This window comes from Desmodus rotundus, chromosome 3 (assembly GCF_022682495.2).
Source record: "Desmodus rotundus isolate HL8 chromosome 3, HLdesRot8A.1, whole genome shotgun sequence".
Classification (NCBI taxonomy): Eukaryota; Metazoa; Chordata; class Mammalia; order Chiroptera; family Phyllostomidae; genus Desmodus; species Desmodus rotundus.
The window spans coordinates 108,576,376-108,594,575 of record NC_071389.1 but is presented as its reverse complement, the minus strand read 5'-3'; the positions used below and the strand labels follow the sequence as shown (position 1 = coordinate 108,594,575).

Below are 18,200 nucleotides of genomic sequence, written 5' to 3'. Positions count from 1 at the left end.
AAAATAATCAATAGAACAGCCTAACAACCACTGATGTGCTGGGTCACTTATTCTTGCTCTATCAGAAAGAAATGAACATTAGCCCCACAGTTATAACCTGAACTCGCCAGCAATCAATCCCTTATTGGTCATGTGGTCTAGAGTATGTCACTGCACCTTACTGAGCTTCAGTTTCCTCCACTTTAGGGAAAATAATCCTACCTTACAGAAAAAATGATGCATAGTTAGATAAACATTTATTGCCTTCCTTTTCTCTCCCCACCAACAGACACTGGCTCCCAATATCAGCTGATAAAACACCCAAAGGTTACTGAATGAGGGTTCGGGGAGTACTTTGATGCTATAAAAAAGGAATGATGACAATTCTCAGAGCACGGCCATGGGGTGACATCACATATATACTAACTTTAAAAGGCTAGATAGAGAAGAGTGTTTAACAACTGACAATGTCAAATGTAGGTCCACAAACACGTACATGTTTGCTTGTATTTAAAAACTAAGAGAAGATAAAATAAAAGCTAATGAAAATATTTATAAAGATGGAAAAGAATATAGAAAAATGAAAGCAAGACTCCTGTGAATATACATTGTTATAAAAAGTTTACTTTGTATCCATTTTTTAAAAACTCAATGAAAAAAATAGAGAAATTCCTGTAAACAAATAGAAACAAAACATAATGTGTATCAAGTTGGTGGTAGAACTATAAACACAAAAGAATTACTTCAAGCAACTTTAAAACAGAACTCTTACTATACATACCACCAAATTACAGTGTAGGAATAAAAAAAAACAACAAAAAAATCTTAAATAGCACTCAGTAGTTATACTGTTAGAATTAATGTATCAGTATTATTATTTTAAAACTAGTACAGATATATTGTAGGGCAAAGTAACCAAGGAATTATGTTAATATCCTTAGAACCAAAATTTTTAATGTAAAAAAAAAGACAATATGAAAAATATAGTAAAAGCCCTATAAACTTAAAACTGGAATTAGTAATATGAGTATGAACTCTTGCCTTTTTGTAAATCTTTGAGAGTGTGGGTGTGTGTTAAAGGTGTGTCTTCTGAAAAGGCCTAGCAGCAGTAAGTTTCCCCTGCACCCAGATTGTGGCCTCTAAAAACCTTCTTCTCATAAAAAGGAAGCAGGACACCTTGCAGAGAGGGTTATACAAGGTCTGGGACAGGAAACGAACAATGTACAAGATTAGCCTAGAGAATCTTTTAGTGGGAATACAAAAGCCAACTTGCATCAAGATGATTTACCACAATGAATAAAAAGCACATCAACTACATAAAAGTCTATGAATTAATAATAACATTAAAAAAAAAACAACCTTCATTAGTCTCCAATGGAGGTTGTAACACAACATATAAAAGGAAAGCAAGTTTTATCTTGTCTTTCTTATAAGAACTTTATTTCAGGAGGCACCAAACAGTTGATAAAGGAAGTTCTTGTTTATAAAATAATTCTAGCTCATAATTCAGAAGAAATGATTGTAAATAATGGATTAGGCAAAAATTATCAGTGGGTACTAAAAACATTAGGTTAAAGGTTGAAAGGGAACTTTAAAATGCAAGGCTGCTCCAGACCAGAACCCCCAATGCATTCCTGCATCATTAATAATGAACAACCAAATTTTTATGTCTTGTGATGTGAAACACCAAGAAATATACAGCACCTACTATGAAGTACTATTGACTTACAAAACAAAACCACTGAACTTCTGTCAAGTGTCTAGACCTAATTATCAATTTACAAGACACTCAGGAACAGAGGAGCAAGTTAAACAATACCATAGGAACAGGAACAGGGACATGAGACCCCATGAGGATGTATGACTTCTCCATTCGTGTTGCTAATCAGAGCCAAGAACTGGTTTCATAAAGGCAGACGCTTTAAAGGCTTTCTTTTAATGCTAAAAGAAGCGGATGATGATGGTACCTTAATATTATTGATTATAAATACAACTATCGATATACTTCAATAAAGTTTGTCCAGAGGCTAAGGACACCTGTAGTAGAATCTACAATTGTAAAGATTAACTTACCAATTACTCAATATTAGTCTGAAAAATACTAGCTCACAGCCTAATGACCAACTAATGACTCTAGTGACCAACAAACTATGGCTGTCAATTGAAGAGAACATATACTCTCCATAGTTTGAACATTTTAATTAAAGAATAAGCAACCGGAGACTCTAACAACTACCACAGAGGAGGGAGATAAAAACAAAAGACAGCATCTCACAGTATATTAGAAAATTTCATGAGGAATCTTGATCTACTTATAAAAAACACACAAGAAGCAAATGGGATAAGCTGAGAAACAAGACTAGGGGGTCTGTATTTTGTACACTATGCTGGAAGTCAGCCCCTTACTCATCTTCTGAATATCAGGCAGAAATTAACATTATAATCAATTCTTTGAGGTTATCTAGTATGGTCTTCTTTTATTTACTTTCATCAATCCCACTAAAGAAAGCTTAAAGGCTGAAATATTTTTCTATAATATGCTAACTTATTATCTTATTCATAACTTTGAAACTTCTTCAATTTCCTTGATTTTTAATTGTAACTTTAGTTCCTAAAACCTAAAATTGTATCTCTCAAGTAAATAGTCAGGCAAAAGGGTGCCTGGGATGATCACCTCTATACTCTTGGTTTCTCAATTTCTGCAAAAGACATTCTTCAGGGTTGAAATCTACCCTGTATTTTTTATAGCTGGTTCTGACAATCAAAAATATGACTAGACTTAAAATCAGGGGAGACAAATGTTGGAGGCTGTCACCTTCCTCAAGCCGGATCATTGATTCTTTTCAACTGCACATTGAACACGATGACCTATCCTTGCTTTCTCTAACAACCTTCTCTCTGCATCGTCAAATATGTCCCCCACAAATATTTATTATATCCCATCAATAAGATCAGTTAAGCACATATCCCTAATATATGCATATTTATAAATTATATATGTACTACATTGTATATGCCAAAAATAGAACAAATGTGAATAAGATGAAGTAAACATTTTAAATTTGTGTTACACTAATATTTTTATTTTCACTAAAATTGAGGTGAGTATGCTTTTTATGATAAGCTGTGGGTTATAGATTTTAATACAGTGAGTTGACAGTCTGGGTTATTTGGATACGTGGTTTGAATGGTCATCGAAATTGAAAAAGGTACCTTCACAAAGATACAGAGTGGAAAAAGACACACATAGATCCAAGTGGAAAAGAGTCTCCTTGATGGCATTTGCTTTCTAAATTATAGTACTAACTTTCAATCCTTATGTACCAAATTGGTTGGGATTCAGTCAGTAACCATCTGCCTCATAAGCAGCAAGCACAGCACGGCAACTGAGCACATCTGATGCAGGAAGCCAAACTGTTCAGGTTCGAGTCTGGTCCTGCAACCTGACCATGGGAAATTATTAAGCCACTCTGTTCTTCAGCTTTCCACCTGTAACATGGGGTTTATCACAGCACTTAACTCTTAGAATCTTCTAGAGAATTAAAGGAATAATCTGCACAAAGCATTTAGAACAGTTCCTACCACTTCATCGTTAGTTACTTTTAAAACAACCTTTTAAAGCCATCTGCCCATTTTGAAGAATTAGATTAACTGCAATTAGATCATACAATCTCTAAACTATATTTAAATTATAATACATTGCAACACCATAAATGAGTAAGAGAGGGTGAGACTGCCACCTCTTTGGCAATGCTGACCTTGAAATAACACAGGACCATTTCACACAGGGATAGAGCATGGATGCCAGTATCATCCATTTATTAAGAATTAATAAAACTTAATCTACCTTTGATTTTTAGATGAAAATAAACATCAGGCCCTGGCCAGGTAGCTCAGTTGGGGAGAGCATCGTCCTGATACATCAAGGTTGTAGGTTCAAAACCCAGTCGGGGTACATACAAGAATCAACCAATGAAGGCATAAATAAATAAGTAGACCAACAAATCGATGTTTCTTTCTCTCTTGCAAATCAATTTTTTAAAATTTAAATAAACGTTAGAAATTCTAGTATTTTCTTCCCATATCCCTAAGATCATCTTAGATATTACATTTAGAGACTACTGCTTTTAACATTATGTCAACATATTGCTTTTAAAAATGTTTAAATGCTCCACTGTTCCCCCACGTTGGAGGTTAGTGATGGTGCCTGCCCTGTGAACATCCCCCTCTCACTGTCCCCCTCTAAGAAAAGACATCTTCTCCGAGACCACAGCTTCTGTTTAGGTGGCCCTGTCTGTAACATTATGCCTCAAACTGCCCAACCCCAAAGCCTCACTACAGCCAAGTGGACCTAATCCAAGAGTGTCCTTCCACACGTTAGTGGACATCTATTAGCTAACTGCTCCTACGCACTTAACCCCACTGCCCCATGCTCCCTTCTAGGAACTCACTTGTCTGGGCAAATTCTGTAGTGTTGTCAATCACAAATCCTTCTATTGGTTGGGCACTTGATCCAATGTAGCCAGAGAACCTGGACCAGAGTTCTTTGTCACCTTTGATAGGGATGTCCTTTGGGATCACTGATAATGTAAACCTCTAGCAGCCTATGGCCATCAAACTGATGCAAAAGAAAACAGAACTAAGAGACATTTGCTTAATCAACTTCATAACCCACAAATGGAAAGAAAGCTTCATTTTTATTCTCTTTCTCTTCCATAATGGCCCCTGTTCCCTGGATCCAGAATTCCAAGTAATGACTACTAGCTAAATTCAGGCTAAATTAGCCTTTTATAAGATGGTTTAAGAACACAATCATAATTTTGTAACAAAGACTTGGGAGGAAAGCACATTCAATGGTAGCCTCACAAATAGATTTATTGAGCTCAATCTGCTTATGTGTTAGGGCTTATTGTATTAGAAAATTAATATAGATCCATACAACAGAAGGATGAAAACAGGCTCTTGAAAATGTATCGAATGCACAAAAAGTACAAAATACTACTAGTTTGAATCACACTCTACTATCAATTGTACTAAAGTACGTACTCCTCAGCTACATAGGGAAAAAGGCAATCTGGTGTATCAGAGTAAAACAATTTGTTTTCAAAGAATTTAGCTGACTGTATAAACACCTGGCATGCAAGGAGGATATTTTACAGCAAGAGAAAGCTTCCAAGGGTTCCTTTCTTCTCGGGATTGTTTCTGACCCCTATGCTACACCAGTATTTCTCCTGACTGACAGTAACATCAGGAATATGAAAACATCCACACAAGACAAAGCAATAACCCCACTCTACGTATCACGTAGGTTATAGTCATCAGGATTATCATTCATTAAGGGTAAACTGCCATAAAAGCTATCATTTATAAAAGTATTCCTCCAAAATAAAAATATTTGCAACTAAAAATAGTGGAAGATAGGTCGTCATGAACAATGTTACAATAACCACGCTGTTAAATTTTCTGCTAGGTTAATTAAACTGTGGTTATTTTTCTTCTCTCCATTTAAAAAAAAAAGTCTACTTTTCTAGCTGCCCAAACATATGCACAATTTCCCAAAGGCATGTGCTACTGAGAGCTGCTGCCACTCACTGGCTGCAAGAAAAGGCTCCAATCAGGCATATTAATAGGAATTCTTTTCAGCATATGCTTTTTGTAAAAGCAATGAAAATTAACCTGGAAGTACAAACTTAGCTGAGAAAAGACTAATGAAAAGAAAATATATGTGTGCTTCATTTTATTTTTTAAGTATATTTTATTGATTATACTGTTACAGTTGTCCCATTCTTCTTTTCTCCTCTTTATACCCCTCTGCTGGTATTCTCACTCCCTCCAGCATTCCCCCGCTTAGTTCATGTCCATGGGTCACGCATATCTGTTCTTTGGCTTCTCCATTTCCTATACTGTTCTGAACCTCCCCCTATTTTGTACCTACTAATTATGCTTCATTTTAACAAAATCCAGTCATTAGAAAAGAGTAACTGCAAAGTTCCTTAAAGCAGCTACATTCCAGTGTAGTCTCCATCACTAACTACTTGGCAGACAGGTATAGGGACAGGGAATAAAAAAAAGCTTAAATCAGATCTCTGATTTAGCTAAGCCACCCTCCCCTGCGCCCCAAAACCCCCACCTTAATTTTAAGAAACTCTCATAGTGTGTGAACTCTGCAAATGAAAAGAGGAAGGGGAACAAGAAACAGAAGTGATCATTTAAGAGCTGAAACATAGGACTTAGACACAGAAAAAGATTAAAGGTACAGAACACAACTGCCACGTAGCCTGAAGTATAAATCACAGAAAAGCTAATCACCGTATTAGTTTTTTTGCATCCACTCTGACCACCAACTTATTTCTGAGTAGAATTCAAGGTATTCATCTATCTTTCATAGCTAGAGCCCTGGTTACTTTAAGAGATCTTGATTCTTCAACATTATAAATAGGAATAGAGATCAGAAACTAACTTCTACTCATCAAGTGAATAAAGGCAAAGCTTCCTCTGGTGGTCTATTACCACCTTCACTCCTTTCTGCTTCTCTTGATTTCACTGAATTTCAGTTTCTCAGCTTGAGGGAGAAGCACAAAAACTACCTTTTGAATTCAGATTGATCCACAAGGAGTAATAAAAGTGATACTTTCTTACAAACCCTTTTCTTTACACAATCAACACTGGAATTTTGATAGTTATCATATTAAATTAAAAACAACATCAGAAAAAACAGAACTTTAGTACTCATTTTATATAATTTTATCTAAGTTGTTGTTTTGCTTGTTCTGAGGCTATATGCAAAAAAGTTTGACACAAAGTGGAGAGATTGAAATACAGGATTAGGCAGAAGTAGGTTTACAGTTGTGAGTATACAAAATACAGTTTATCCTCGTATTACTTATTAATTATTGTATTATTTTCCATACAAACAACAGCAAAAAACAAACTTATTCACACCTGAAGACCTGGGGATTTGGTGTGTGTGCGGGGTGGGGAGGTTCCCTGCATCTAACATTGGAGATCTAGTTGTAAAGTCTTCAAAAAGACCATTTCAACCCCGACACTTAACCTTTCTTTCAAGGGCAGAGTTAGGCTCCACAGAAGTTGACCAGGAGGCTCTGGTCAAGAACCTTGAAAGACAGCAGTGAGGCCCTGAAGAGGAAACAGAGGGTTAAATAGAGGCCCAAATTAAGCCACCCCTAGACCGAGACTGCAGGAGTGCTCCCAGGAGGTAATAAACAGCCCCAGAGAAAAGGATGTAGCTACTGAAGGCAGGTGTGTGAGCTGGGGGAGAGACGGACAGGGAGCTATTTTCTGAAAAGTCTGTCTGCCAGGGCATCGCTCTGCAGTGACGCCACGGTAGACAAGTTCCACCCATAATAACCCAATCGGCCTTTTAGAATTTCACTTTTATATGTGAATTAAATTTGAGGTATGTTCCTAATAGGAAAAAAAATACATAGTTTAAACCAGGGGCGGGGGGTAGTGGGGGGAGAATGAGCTTAGAGGTCTCAGAAACAATCCGGTAAGTCTAAGCAAACCTCGGCAACAACGAACTGTAAATACTAACCTGAGAAAAATAACAGAAATATTGCTGTAATGAAACAAAATAATAAAGCAAAAGTAACAATCTAAGAAATAAAAAGTGTAATGAGCCGGACAAAAAAAAGCCAAAGAAATAGCCTACAATGCAAACTTAAAAAGGCAGATGATCAAATATGGGAGAAAAAACCAAGAAATACAGAGAATCGGTCTAAGTGTTTCCATATTTAACTAACAGTATATCAAAAAATACAGAGTGAAGAAATTACACTGATAGAAAAGAAATTATTCAAATAATAGTATCAGAAATGTTCTAGAACTGAGGAAAATGAATCACCAGTCTGGACAGGGGCATAAAGGCCTGATGCAGTAATGGGTTGAGGGAAACGAGACACACGAAATCTCCGAACACTGTGGACAGAAGATACAGAACATCCTAAAAGTGCCCCCCAAATGTTTTAAATGGGGGAAAAGGCCATATACAGAAGAGATCAAGAACTAGTATGCTATCAGCCCACTCAGCACATCAACAGAAGCCAGAAACAAGAGAGTATGGCCTTAAAAATTCCTAAAGGTTATAAACTAGGATCTATATGCAGCTATTACAATAACCAAAACATTTTTAAATACACAAGACTTCAAAGTCTATCTCCCACACGCATTTCCTAAAGAAGCTACAGCAGAATGTGTTCCACAAAGCCAGGGAGAAAACCAGGAAACAAAACAGGATCTAGAAGAGGAGAGACTGAAGGGAATGCCTTCAGGTGGCAGACAGGAACGCGGGCAAAGGACACACAGCAGACAGAGGGCTCCAGGGGGGTGTTACCAGGAAAAGGAGAGTTTGCCTGATGGTCATGACTCAGTGGAAACCGATCTTGAGAAATTCTTTGGGTTTCTTTTGTTGTTTGTTCTGATAAAGACTTTGGGAAATATAAGTGGAAATTAAGGAAATGAAAAAATAAAGCAATGGTTAATTCCATGTTGAAAGAAGGGGGGAGAGTAAAGTTGGCAGGGGATGGTGGTAGACGGAAAGAGCTAATTTCTCATCTACCATAACAGGAAGTCAATGGATTTTTTTTTTTTAAATAGCAGGATTTTAAAAATAGAAGTGTAAGCACTTTACTTAGAATCTAAGGATAAATTCTAGAAAAAAAAAGCTGTTGGAAGTCAGGAGGGTGGAGGCAGCTGATTTCCTCATTATAAGCTTTACACTTACAGAGATGAACTCAAAGCAGGGGAAGCACACGTGGCACTTTAAGTGCCTTCCCCAAATCACACAAGAAATCGATCGCATACACCGTAATACACACTAGTATCTAGTGACACACCAATGTTGTTGCATTTAGCTCACTTTATTATCTGCACTATCATGCATGCATAGATTTTTTTCTTTAAACATTCACCATGGATCCACTTAACAGTATAGTACGAGAGTATAAACTATAACAATTACATACCACAGATTTGTGGTGTTTTCTAGTGTTACAGAAGAGTTAAAATTTCTAAAGCAGGTTCTTCCAAAATTTCAATAATGTATAATTACTGGAATTATCTCCACAAGAACTGGAATGTATTTTTTCCCTATATTTTGTACTTTTATATCTATACTAGTAGAAAAACACCAGAAGTCATTTGACAAAGATCCTACCGACACATAGAGGCATTTACAAAACTATCTGGACCACTTACATGTAGACATTTAAATAATTCTCAAAGGATCAAGAGATCATTTGGACTAAGCCACATGAAACTTTGGCTACGAGAAATCTGACACAAAATAGGGAAAATCAGGCTTACAAGTGTTAACTCAAGTCATTGGACAACCTTGTTCCCACCCATTAAATATAACTTCAAAATTCCAAATCAAGTTTCTTGGCATTAAGTCTACTGATACAAATAAACAAGTTTCCTTTACTAAATTATGAAATGCATTCACCATTTTAAAAAATACTTCCAACCATAACTTTGAAGACTAAGTAAGCATCAATGAATACTTACATTGACTAATCCAAAATAGTGTTCATTGACTGGAAACTGTTCTGGACCAATCTCTTTCTCTAATGCCGAGGCATTGGCGCCCTACGAAACAAAAAATAAAAATCTTAGTATTTAGAATATCTTCATAACATTATCACAATTACTTAGGCATTATGGAGGCATCCTTGAAAAAACTATGTTCTCTATAACTGCCTAACATTATTCAAAGAAAATTAAAAAGGACAGTGAATAAAAGCTTTTAATATTACTGAAAACCAGTTTGCAAAAACTTTCTCAGTAACCAAAGAAGGCCCAAGGAATTACATTGCTAACTTGTTTCTTTTATCTAAGTAATGGATTAAAGCCCCTGCTGTGTCATGTACTCTCGCAGAAGTCTGTAAGCTGACAGCAGCCATCTCAGAGATTTGAACTTTTTAATAGCTTCACAGGCGAATTTTACCAGTCATTCAATGAAGAATTAACCCCTATCTTTCTCAAACTATTTCAAAAAAATCAAGAGGGAAGACTTCCAAGCTTTTTTTTTTAGGCCAGTAGTATCCTAATTCCAAAACCAGATGAAGGCACAACAAAGACAGAAAACTACAGGCCAATGTCCACGATGAACATAGACGCGAAGATCCTCAACAAAATATCAGCAAACTAGATCCAGCAAGTCATTAAAAAGACCAAAAGATCATACACCATGATCAAGTGGGATTTATTCTTGTGATAGAAGGTGGGTACACTATCCGTAAATAAATAAACGTGATCCATCACATAAACAAAATGAAAGATAAAAATCATAGAATCAAATCAATAGATGCAAAGAAAAGCAACTGATAAAATCCAGCACCCATTTATGATAAAAACTGTCAGATAAGTGGGAATATAGGGATCACATCTCAACATAATAAAGGCCATATAGGCTGGCGGACCCTGTGAAGCGGAGGATTGCGGACTGGGTGGTCCCATATTTGCATGCAGATAAACCAGAAGGAACAACAGGGGAGCGAGAAAGACTGTCCAACCCAGGGCTCCCATGCAGGGAAAGAAAGCCTCAAAACCTCTGACTGAAAACATCTGTGGGGTCTGAGGCAGCAGCAGAAACTCCCAGCCTCGCAGGAGAGTTTGCTGGAAAGACCCACAAGGTCCTAGAACGTACACAAGCCCACCCACCCAGGGATCTGCACCAGAAGGGCCCAATTTGCTTATGGGTAGTGAGGGAAGTGACTGAAAACCAGCAGAGTGTAGAGCAAGCGGGACTGTTCCTTCTGGAACCCCTCCCGACATACAGCATCACAACGCACAACATGTGTTGCCCTGCCCTGGTGAGCACCTAAAGCTCCGCCCCTTACTATGTAACAGGTGTGCCCAGACCAAAAAAAATGGCCCAAATTAAAGAACAGATCAAAGCTCCAGAAAAAATACAACTAAGCGACGAAGAGATAGCCAACCTATCAGATGCAGAGTTCAAAACACTGGTAATCAGGATGCTCACAGAATTGGTTGAATATGGTCGCAAATTAGATGAAAAAATGAAGGCTATGCTAGGTGAAATAAAGGAAAATGTACAGGAACCAACAGTGTAGTTCACCACCACCAAGCCCTTATTGTATGAAATGTTAAAAGGGACTTACCTAAGAAAAAGAAGATCAAAAATATGAACAGTAAAATGACAACAAACCCAGTTATTAACAACCGAACCTAAAACAAAAACAAAAACAAACACAAAACAAGCAAACAACAAGAACAGAAACAGAATCCCAGAAATGGAGACCACCTGGAGGGTTATCAGCGGGGAAGTGGGAGGGGGAGAGAGCGGGAGAGAGGTACAGAGAATCAGTAGCATAAATGGTAGGTAAAAGATAGGGGGAGGTTAAGAATAGTGTAGGAAATGTAGAAGCCAAAGAACTTATATGTATGACCCATGGACAAGAACTAAAGGGGGGGGGGATGTGGGTGGGAGGGGTGCGCAGAGCAGAGGGGAATAAAGGGGGGGAAATGGGACAACTGTAATAGCATAATCAATATAACATATTACAAAATAATAAATAAAGGCCATATAGGAAAAACTTACAGCCAACATCATACTCAATGGGCAAAAACTAAACGCGTTTCCCTTAAGATTAGAAACAAAACAGGAATGTCCACCTTCACCAGTCTTATTCAACATAGTACTGGAAATACTGGCCACAGCGATCATATAATAAAAAATAAAGGGCATTCAAATTGGGAGGCAGGAAGTAAAACTGTCATTATATACAGATGACATCATACTGTATAGTTTCTACCTATACAGTATGTATGTAGTTTTCTACACCCTACAGCCTCTGCCAAAAAAATACTAGACGTAATAAATGAATTTGGGAAAGTACTGGAATACAAAATCAATACTCAGAAATCAATGGCATTTTTATACACCAATAATGAACTATGAGAAAGAGAAACAAAGAAAAATCCTGTTTAAAATTAGTAAACTATTGCAACAAGAAAAAAGGTACCTAGGAATAAATTTAACCAAAGAGGTGAAAGACTTGTACTCAGAAAACTATAGGACACTGAAGAAAGAAATTGAGGAAGATACAAATAATTGGAAGTATATACTGTGTTAATGTTACTAAAATGTCCTTACTACTCAAAACAGTCTGTAGATTCAATGCAATTCCTATTACAATACCAATGGCATATTTCACAGACCTAGAACAAATATCCCACTAGTTTATATAAAACCAAAAAAGAACCCCAACAGCTTCAGCAATCTTGAGAAAGAAGAACTAAGTTGGAGGGATCACAATACCTGATATCAAACTAAGGCTGCTATAATCAAAACCGTCTGGTACTGGCATAAGAACAGACACACAAATCAATGGAACAGAATAGGGAGCTCAGAAATAATCCCACGCCTTTATGGTAAATTAGTATTTGGCAAAGAAGGCAAGAATATACAATGCAGTAAAGACAGTCTCTTCAATAAATGTTGTTGGGAAAACTAGACTACTACTTGCGAAAACATGAAACTGAACTATCAACTTACACCATACACCAGAATAAACTCAAAATGGATAAATGACTCAAATACGTCACCATACCATAAAAATCCCAGAGGAAAACATATGCAGTAAAAATTTGGATTATCTCTCATAGCAATATTTTTGCCCATATATCTCCTAGAGCAAGAGATACAAAGGAAGAAATAAACAAATGGGACCACATCAAATTAAAAGGTTTCTGCATGGCTAAAAATACCATCAACAAAATTAAAAGGGAACCCACTGTATGGGAGAACATTTGCCAATAATATATCAGACAAGGGTTTAATCTCCAAAATATATAAAGAACTCATATGACTCAACACCAGGAAGACAAATTATTCAATTAAAAAGTGGGCAAAGGACCTGAATAGACACTTCTCCAAGGAGCACGTATAGATGGCATGTAGACACATGAAAAAATGCTCATCATAAGCCATCAGAGAGATGCAAAGTAAAACCACAATGACATATCATCTCACACCTGAGAAAATTGCTATCATTAGTAAATCCACAACACAAGTGCTGGCGAGGTTGTGGAGAAAATGGAACCCTAGTGCACTGTTGGTGGGAATGCAGACTGGTGCAGTCACTGTGGAAAACAATATGGAGTTTCCTCAAAAAATTAAAAATGAAACTCCCTTTTGATCCGGCAATTCTACTGCAAGGATTTAAACCCTAAGAATCCTAGAACACCAATTCAAAAGAACCTATGCACCCCAGTGTTCATAGCAGCATTATTTACAATAGCCAAGTGCTGGAAGCAGCCTAGAAGTCCATCAGTAAAAGAGTGGATCAAAAAACGGTGATATATTTATACAACAGAACATTATGCATCAGAAAGAAAAAGAACTCCTATCCTTCACAACAGCATGGATGGAACTGGAGCGTATTATGCTAAGTGAAATAAACCAGGAGGTGATAGACAAATATCATATGATCTCAATTATAAGTGGAACCTAATCAACAAAACAAATAAGCGAGCAAAACAGAACCAGAGACATGGAAATAAAGAACTGACAGTGATCAGAGTGGGGGGAGGGGGACAATAGGGGATAGAAGTAGAAAGGTCAAGTCAAGGAGCATGTATAAAGGACCCATGGACAAAGACAAGGGGGGTGGGGAAGGACTGAATACAGAAGGGGCGAGAGTAGGGCAGGGGAGAGTAATGGGGGAAAATGGGGACAACTGTAATTGAACAATTAAAAAAATTTTTTTAAAGTTAAAAAAAAACCCCAATACTTCCTTTTTTTATACTAGTTATGGCAAACTGTTAGTTCCCAGACAACTTTCTTTTAGTTTAATACAACATAAGAAAACACAAAACATTTTTCCCACTTTAGTGTTTCAAATCCTATCTTAGAATCCAATATGTATTACTCTAAGATGAATACAGGTCAGTACCTAAAGGAGATTTACCAAAACAGGCAGAAAAGGCTTCCCAAAGATAAGAGAAGGGAGTGATCTTAGTACACTAAGGAAAGTTCTTGAGGCACAGAGAGAGCTGATGTGAGAAACAAGTTTATATCTCTTATACAAGAAAACAAAGAAACTTCAGGCTAAAATCCCATACTTGATCTTCTGGAAGACACTGTGTCCCTGAAACTATATTAAATACAACAAAAATTTTTATGAAAAAAAAACAAACCATTTCCATATCCTAAGTTTCAGACATCATAAAGTCTTAAAGCAATAGTCCTTCAAGTAAAGGTGAGATCCAAACAGGATCTGAATATCTAGCCCTGTGTGAGACGTTACAGAACGTGATTTCCAAACTGCAGCACCCAACTATCATTTTCTTTTTCAGTAAAACAGAGCACATCTCCCTCCTAAGAGTAGATTCTTGAGACTTTTGTTCCAATGTGTAGGTACGAACAATTATGTCTAACTGTAAAGAAATAAGTCTATTTCTCACTGTGGGTTGAAATCAATAAAGTTGTGATATGCGAGCTGTAAAGGATAAAAAAAACTCTAAGAAAAGAAACTGCAAAGTCATAATCTAATTGGGGAGTACACAGTGAATAAAAATTAGCTTTTCACAATGGCACACAGGTAAAAAATATTAAATAAATGTAGAGTTATAGAGGAGAGAACAGGAACCAAACTATGCTACGGCATAGCATGTACTACAGGACGTCAGGCAGGAGTAACACTGAGAGCCTGAGGATCTGGGAAAAGCCTCATAAATGGATGGAACTACAAGAGCCAAGCCTTGAATCTGTCTTCAGAGGGGTCCTCGGTACAGCCTTTCATGTTGGAAATTGAGAGCCTGAAGAACGTGAATGGGCGCTGGAACACTGCAGCTGCAGGCTCAGCAGCAGGCCAAACAAAGGCCTACAGAGCAGGAGGCCCGCACTCCCGCCTGGTTCTACTACACCCTGCTGAACACAAGGTCGCCTTCCACAAAACGCCTTGCTTTTCTCACCAGCAAGATGCCTGGTTTATGGCATCTATTGTAAATCAAAAATGCTACAATTCCAAAATAGCAGTAATGTAGAATCACAATCAAAGTGTGATTTTTAGGACAAGAATTTTACCCGTTTGAGCTCCGATTTCCTAATGTGCAAAACAGGGCAAACAACGCCTTCATCATGGCCTGTTTCTGAAAACCATGTAGAAGATATTTAGAAATGTGCATGGACCAGTAAGCATTAAACAAAAAGAGTTCCTTTGCCTCTCCTTACTCCCACCTTCAGATGAACCTCTCAAAAGGCTGGGGGGGGTTCCACCCTGACGTGCAGTCATTCTAAGAATCTTGACCTAGGCCCTCCACAGTGGCCTCCTCTGGCCCTAGCTCTACCACCAAAATTAAAATGTGCTCCACAGACAGTACAAAGGACTCTTAGATTGACACAGACTTATCACTGGCGCTGTACCCTCACAGCCTATCTCAGAGGGCTGCAAACACCATCTGAGAATCAGAGTTCAGCACAAAGCAAAGCCAGCCTTGATAAGACACAAACAGAACTGGGAGGTACAGTCTCCAACACTAATGGATAAGTCCAAATGTCTTGCTCTGGCATCCCTGTAAAGAAAATCACTACACAGATACAAGTATCGTTAAGTTAAAGTGAAATCAAAACCATGTGAGTTACTGACTGACTTACGGTAATTACTCTCTAACTACTACAGAACTCAAACTCCAGATTCCAGAGGCTAACTGTACTCTAGCCCCCCCAATAAAAGGTAAAACTATCATCAAGCTTAAATAGTTTTTGTCAAATACAGAAAGGAACTGGCTGTAGTTGGCACCATGAGCAGTTGTGTCCAAATATAAACAAGGGTGAAATGACGTCACAGCAAATGGCGGAGTAGGAAGCTCCACGGGCCAATCCCTCCACCCAAACCATTAAGCTGAAAAGTCCAGCAGAATCAACCATGGCAGAACACTTACAAGGAAGTGGCTGGTGAAGAGAGAGGCTGCCAAATCCTGTTGACAGAGCAGGGTGTGCCAACCAGCTACCATTCCTTGTCACTCAGCCCCACAGCAGGGGTGGGCAATGGGAACCTTGCCCTCCAAACTCTGGAGAACAGCAAAGGCTGCTTTTGTTTTGACCTTCTTAGACTACAGCCACCTCCCTTTTCCAATGGGGGGGGGGGGTGTTGTTCCAGACATTTAAGTAAATCTCTCATGTCACAACCTGAACAGATAACAGAAACTTTAGTAACCACACCCAACAAAGAACACAGACTTTGCAAAATCCGTTTGGAAAAGTCACTATACAGATGACTGCAACACTCAAACGCAGTCACTAAGGGGGGAAGAGAGTCTGATTCCCAGAGTTTCACATTGTAACACTCGAACAGTGCAGCTCTCAACCACAAAAAATTACAAAGAAGCAGGAAAATAAAGCACTTTTGTAGGAAAAGAGCAATTTGACAATAGAACTGTCCCTGAGAAATTCCAGACATTGAAATTACTAGACAAAGTTTTAAATCAATCGCCTTATATATGCTCAAAGAACTCAAAGAAACAACAAAGAACTAAAGAAAATCAGGAGAATGCTGTATGAATAAACATGGATGTCAATAAAGAGATTATAATAATTCTAGATTGCTTCTTTTTTTAAGTACAATAGCTGAAATAAGAAATTCACTGGAGGAGTTCAAGGCAGATTTGAGCAGGCAGAAGAATCTTGAGAGTAAGTAAGTGACCTTGAGAGTAAGGCAGTTGAAATTATCCAGTCTGAAGAAGACAACGCAGAAATAATTTAGGAAAATGAACAGACACTGAGGGACCATCAAACATACCGACATATGCACCACGGGAATCCCAGAAAAGGGAAAGAAAGTAGCAAACAGGGAAAGAAAGAATGGCCCAAACTCCCCAAATTTGATGAAAGACCTGAATTTACACATCCAAGAAATTCAGCAAATTTGAAACAGGAACGCCTCAACAAGATCCACGCATTACAGTAAAATTGTCAAAGACAAAGAGACTATCCAAGTCTTTAGAGAGGCAACTCATCATACACGAGGGATCTGCAGAAGGATTAAGAGCTGATTTTGTCATCAGAAACCACAGATGCCAGAAGGCAGAGGATGACATTTAAAGTGTTGAGAGAGAAAAACTGTCAACCAATTCTATAAATGGCAAAACTATCCTTCAGGAGTAAAAGAGAAAATAAGATATTCCAAGATAAACCTAAGGGGATTCATTACTAGTAGACCTGCCCCTACAAGAAATTCTAAAGAGAGTCCTTCCAGCGAAAATGAAGAGACACTAGGTAATAACTCAAAGCCATGTAAAGAAATAAAGAACATGGGTAACGGTAACAGCCAGTATTATTGTACTTTTGGGGGGTTTCCAGTTTTATTGAGCAACAATTGACATGCAGCACTGTATAAATTTAAGGTATGCAGCGTGATGGTTTGATTTACATATAATGTGAAATGATTTCCACAGTTGGTTCAGCTAACATCCATCTTCTCATACAGATACAGTAAAAAGAAAAAATTTTTCCTTGTGATGAGAACTATTAGGATTTACTCTAACAACTTTCTCATACATCACACAGCAGTGTTAGCTGTCGTCATCTTGTTGTGCATTACACCCCAGTACTTATTTACCTTGTAATTATATTATTGTTTTTTAACTACCCTTTTTCATATATGACTAAAAAAAGGAAACCACATTAAACAATTATAAACCTGTGTTAATGGGTGCACAGTGTATACATGTAATCTGTGGCAATATAAAAAGGTGGAAAGACAGAGGTATATAGGAGCAAAGTATTTGTGTACTATTAGAATTGAGTTGGTATTGTTAAAAATAGGTTGTTAGAAATTTAAGATGTAACTGTAATACTCAAGAAAACCATTAAGAAAACAACTAAAAAACATACAAGGAAAGAAGGAAATCAAAATGGCACACTACAAAAAAATCAAGTAAATATTAAAAAGGCACTAATAGAAGAATTAAACAATAAAAAAAACATAAGACAGAAAACAAATAGCTAGATGCAGAAATAAGTCTTTCCTTAGTAATTACTTTAAACGTAAATAAATTCAGCTCTTCTATTAAAAGGTAGAGAGTGGCAGAATGGATTTAAAAAGAACCCACCCACATCATATCTACAATAGACTCATTTTGGACAGAGACATGAAAGTAAAAGGATGTAAAAAGATAGTCCGAGAAAAGTTACTAAAAGAGAGCTGGAGGGAAAAGAGCTATATTATTATCAGACA

General features: G+C 37.4%; 1 protein-coding gene across 2 annotated transcripts in view; it reads right to left on the bottom strand.

The window, feature by feature from the left end:
- USP12 (ubiquitin specific peptidase 12) overlaps positions 1–18,200 on the bottom strand; it is an 84,487-nt gene that overhangs the window by 31,621 nt on the left and 34,666 nt on the right. For both annotated transcript variants that reach the window (XM_024580752.3, XM_045188085.2), the window contains exon 2: positions 9,505–9,585. In XM_024580752.3, coding sequence (XP_024436520.1) covers positions 9,505–9,585 — 81 coding nt within the window. The remainder of the gene's footprint in view (positions 1–9,504; positions 9,586–18,200) is intronic.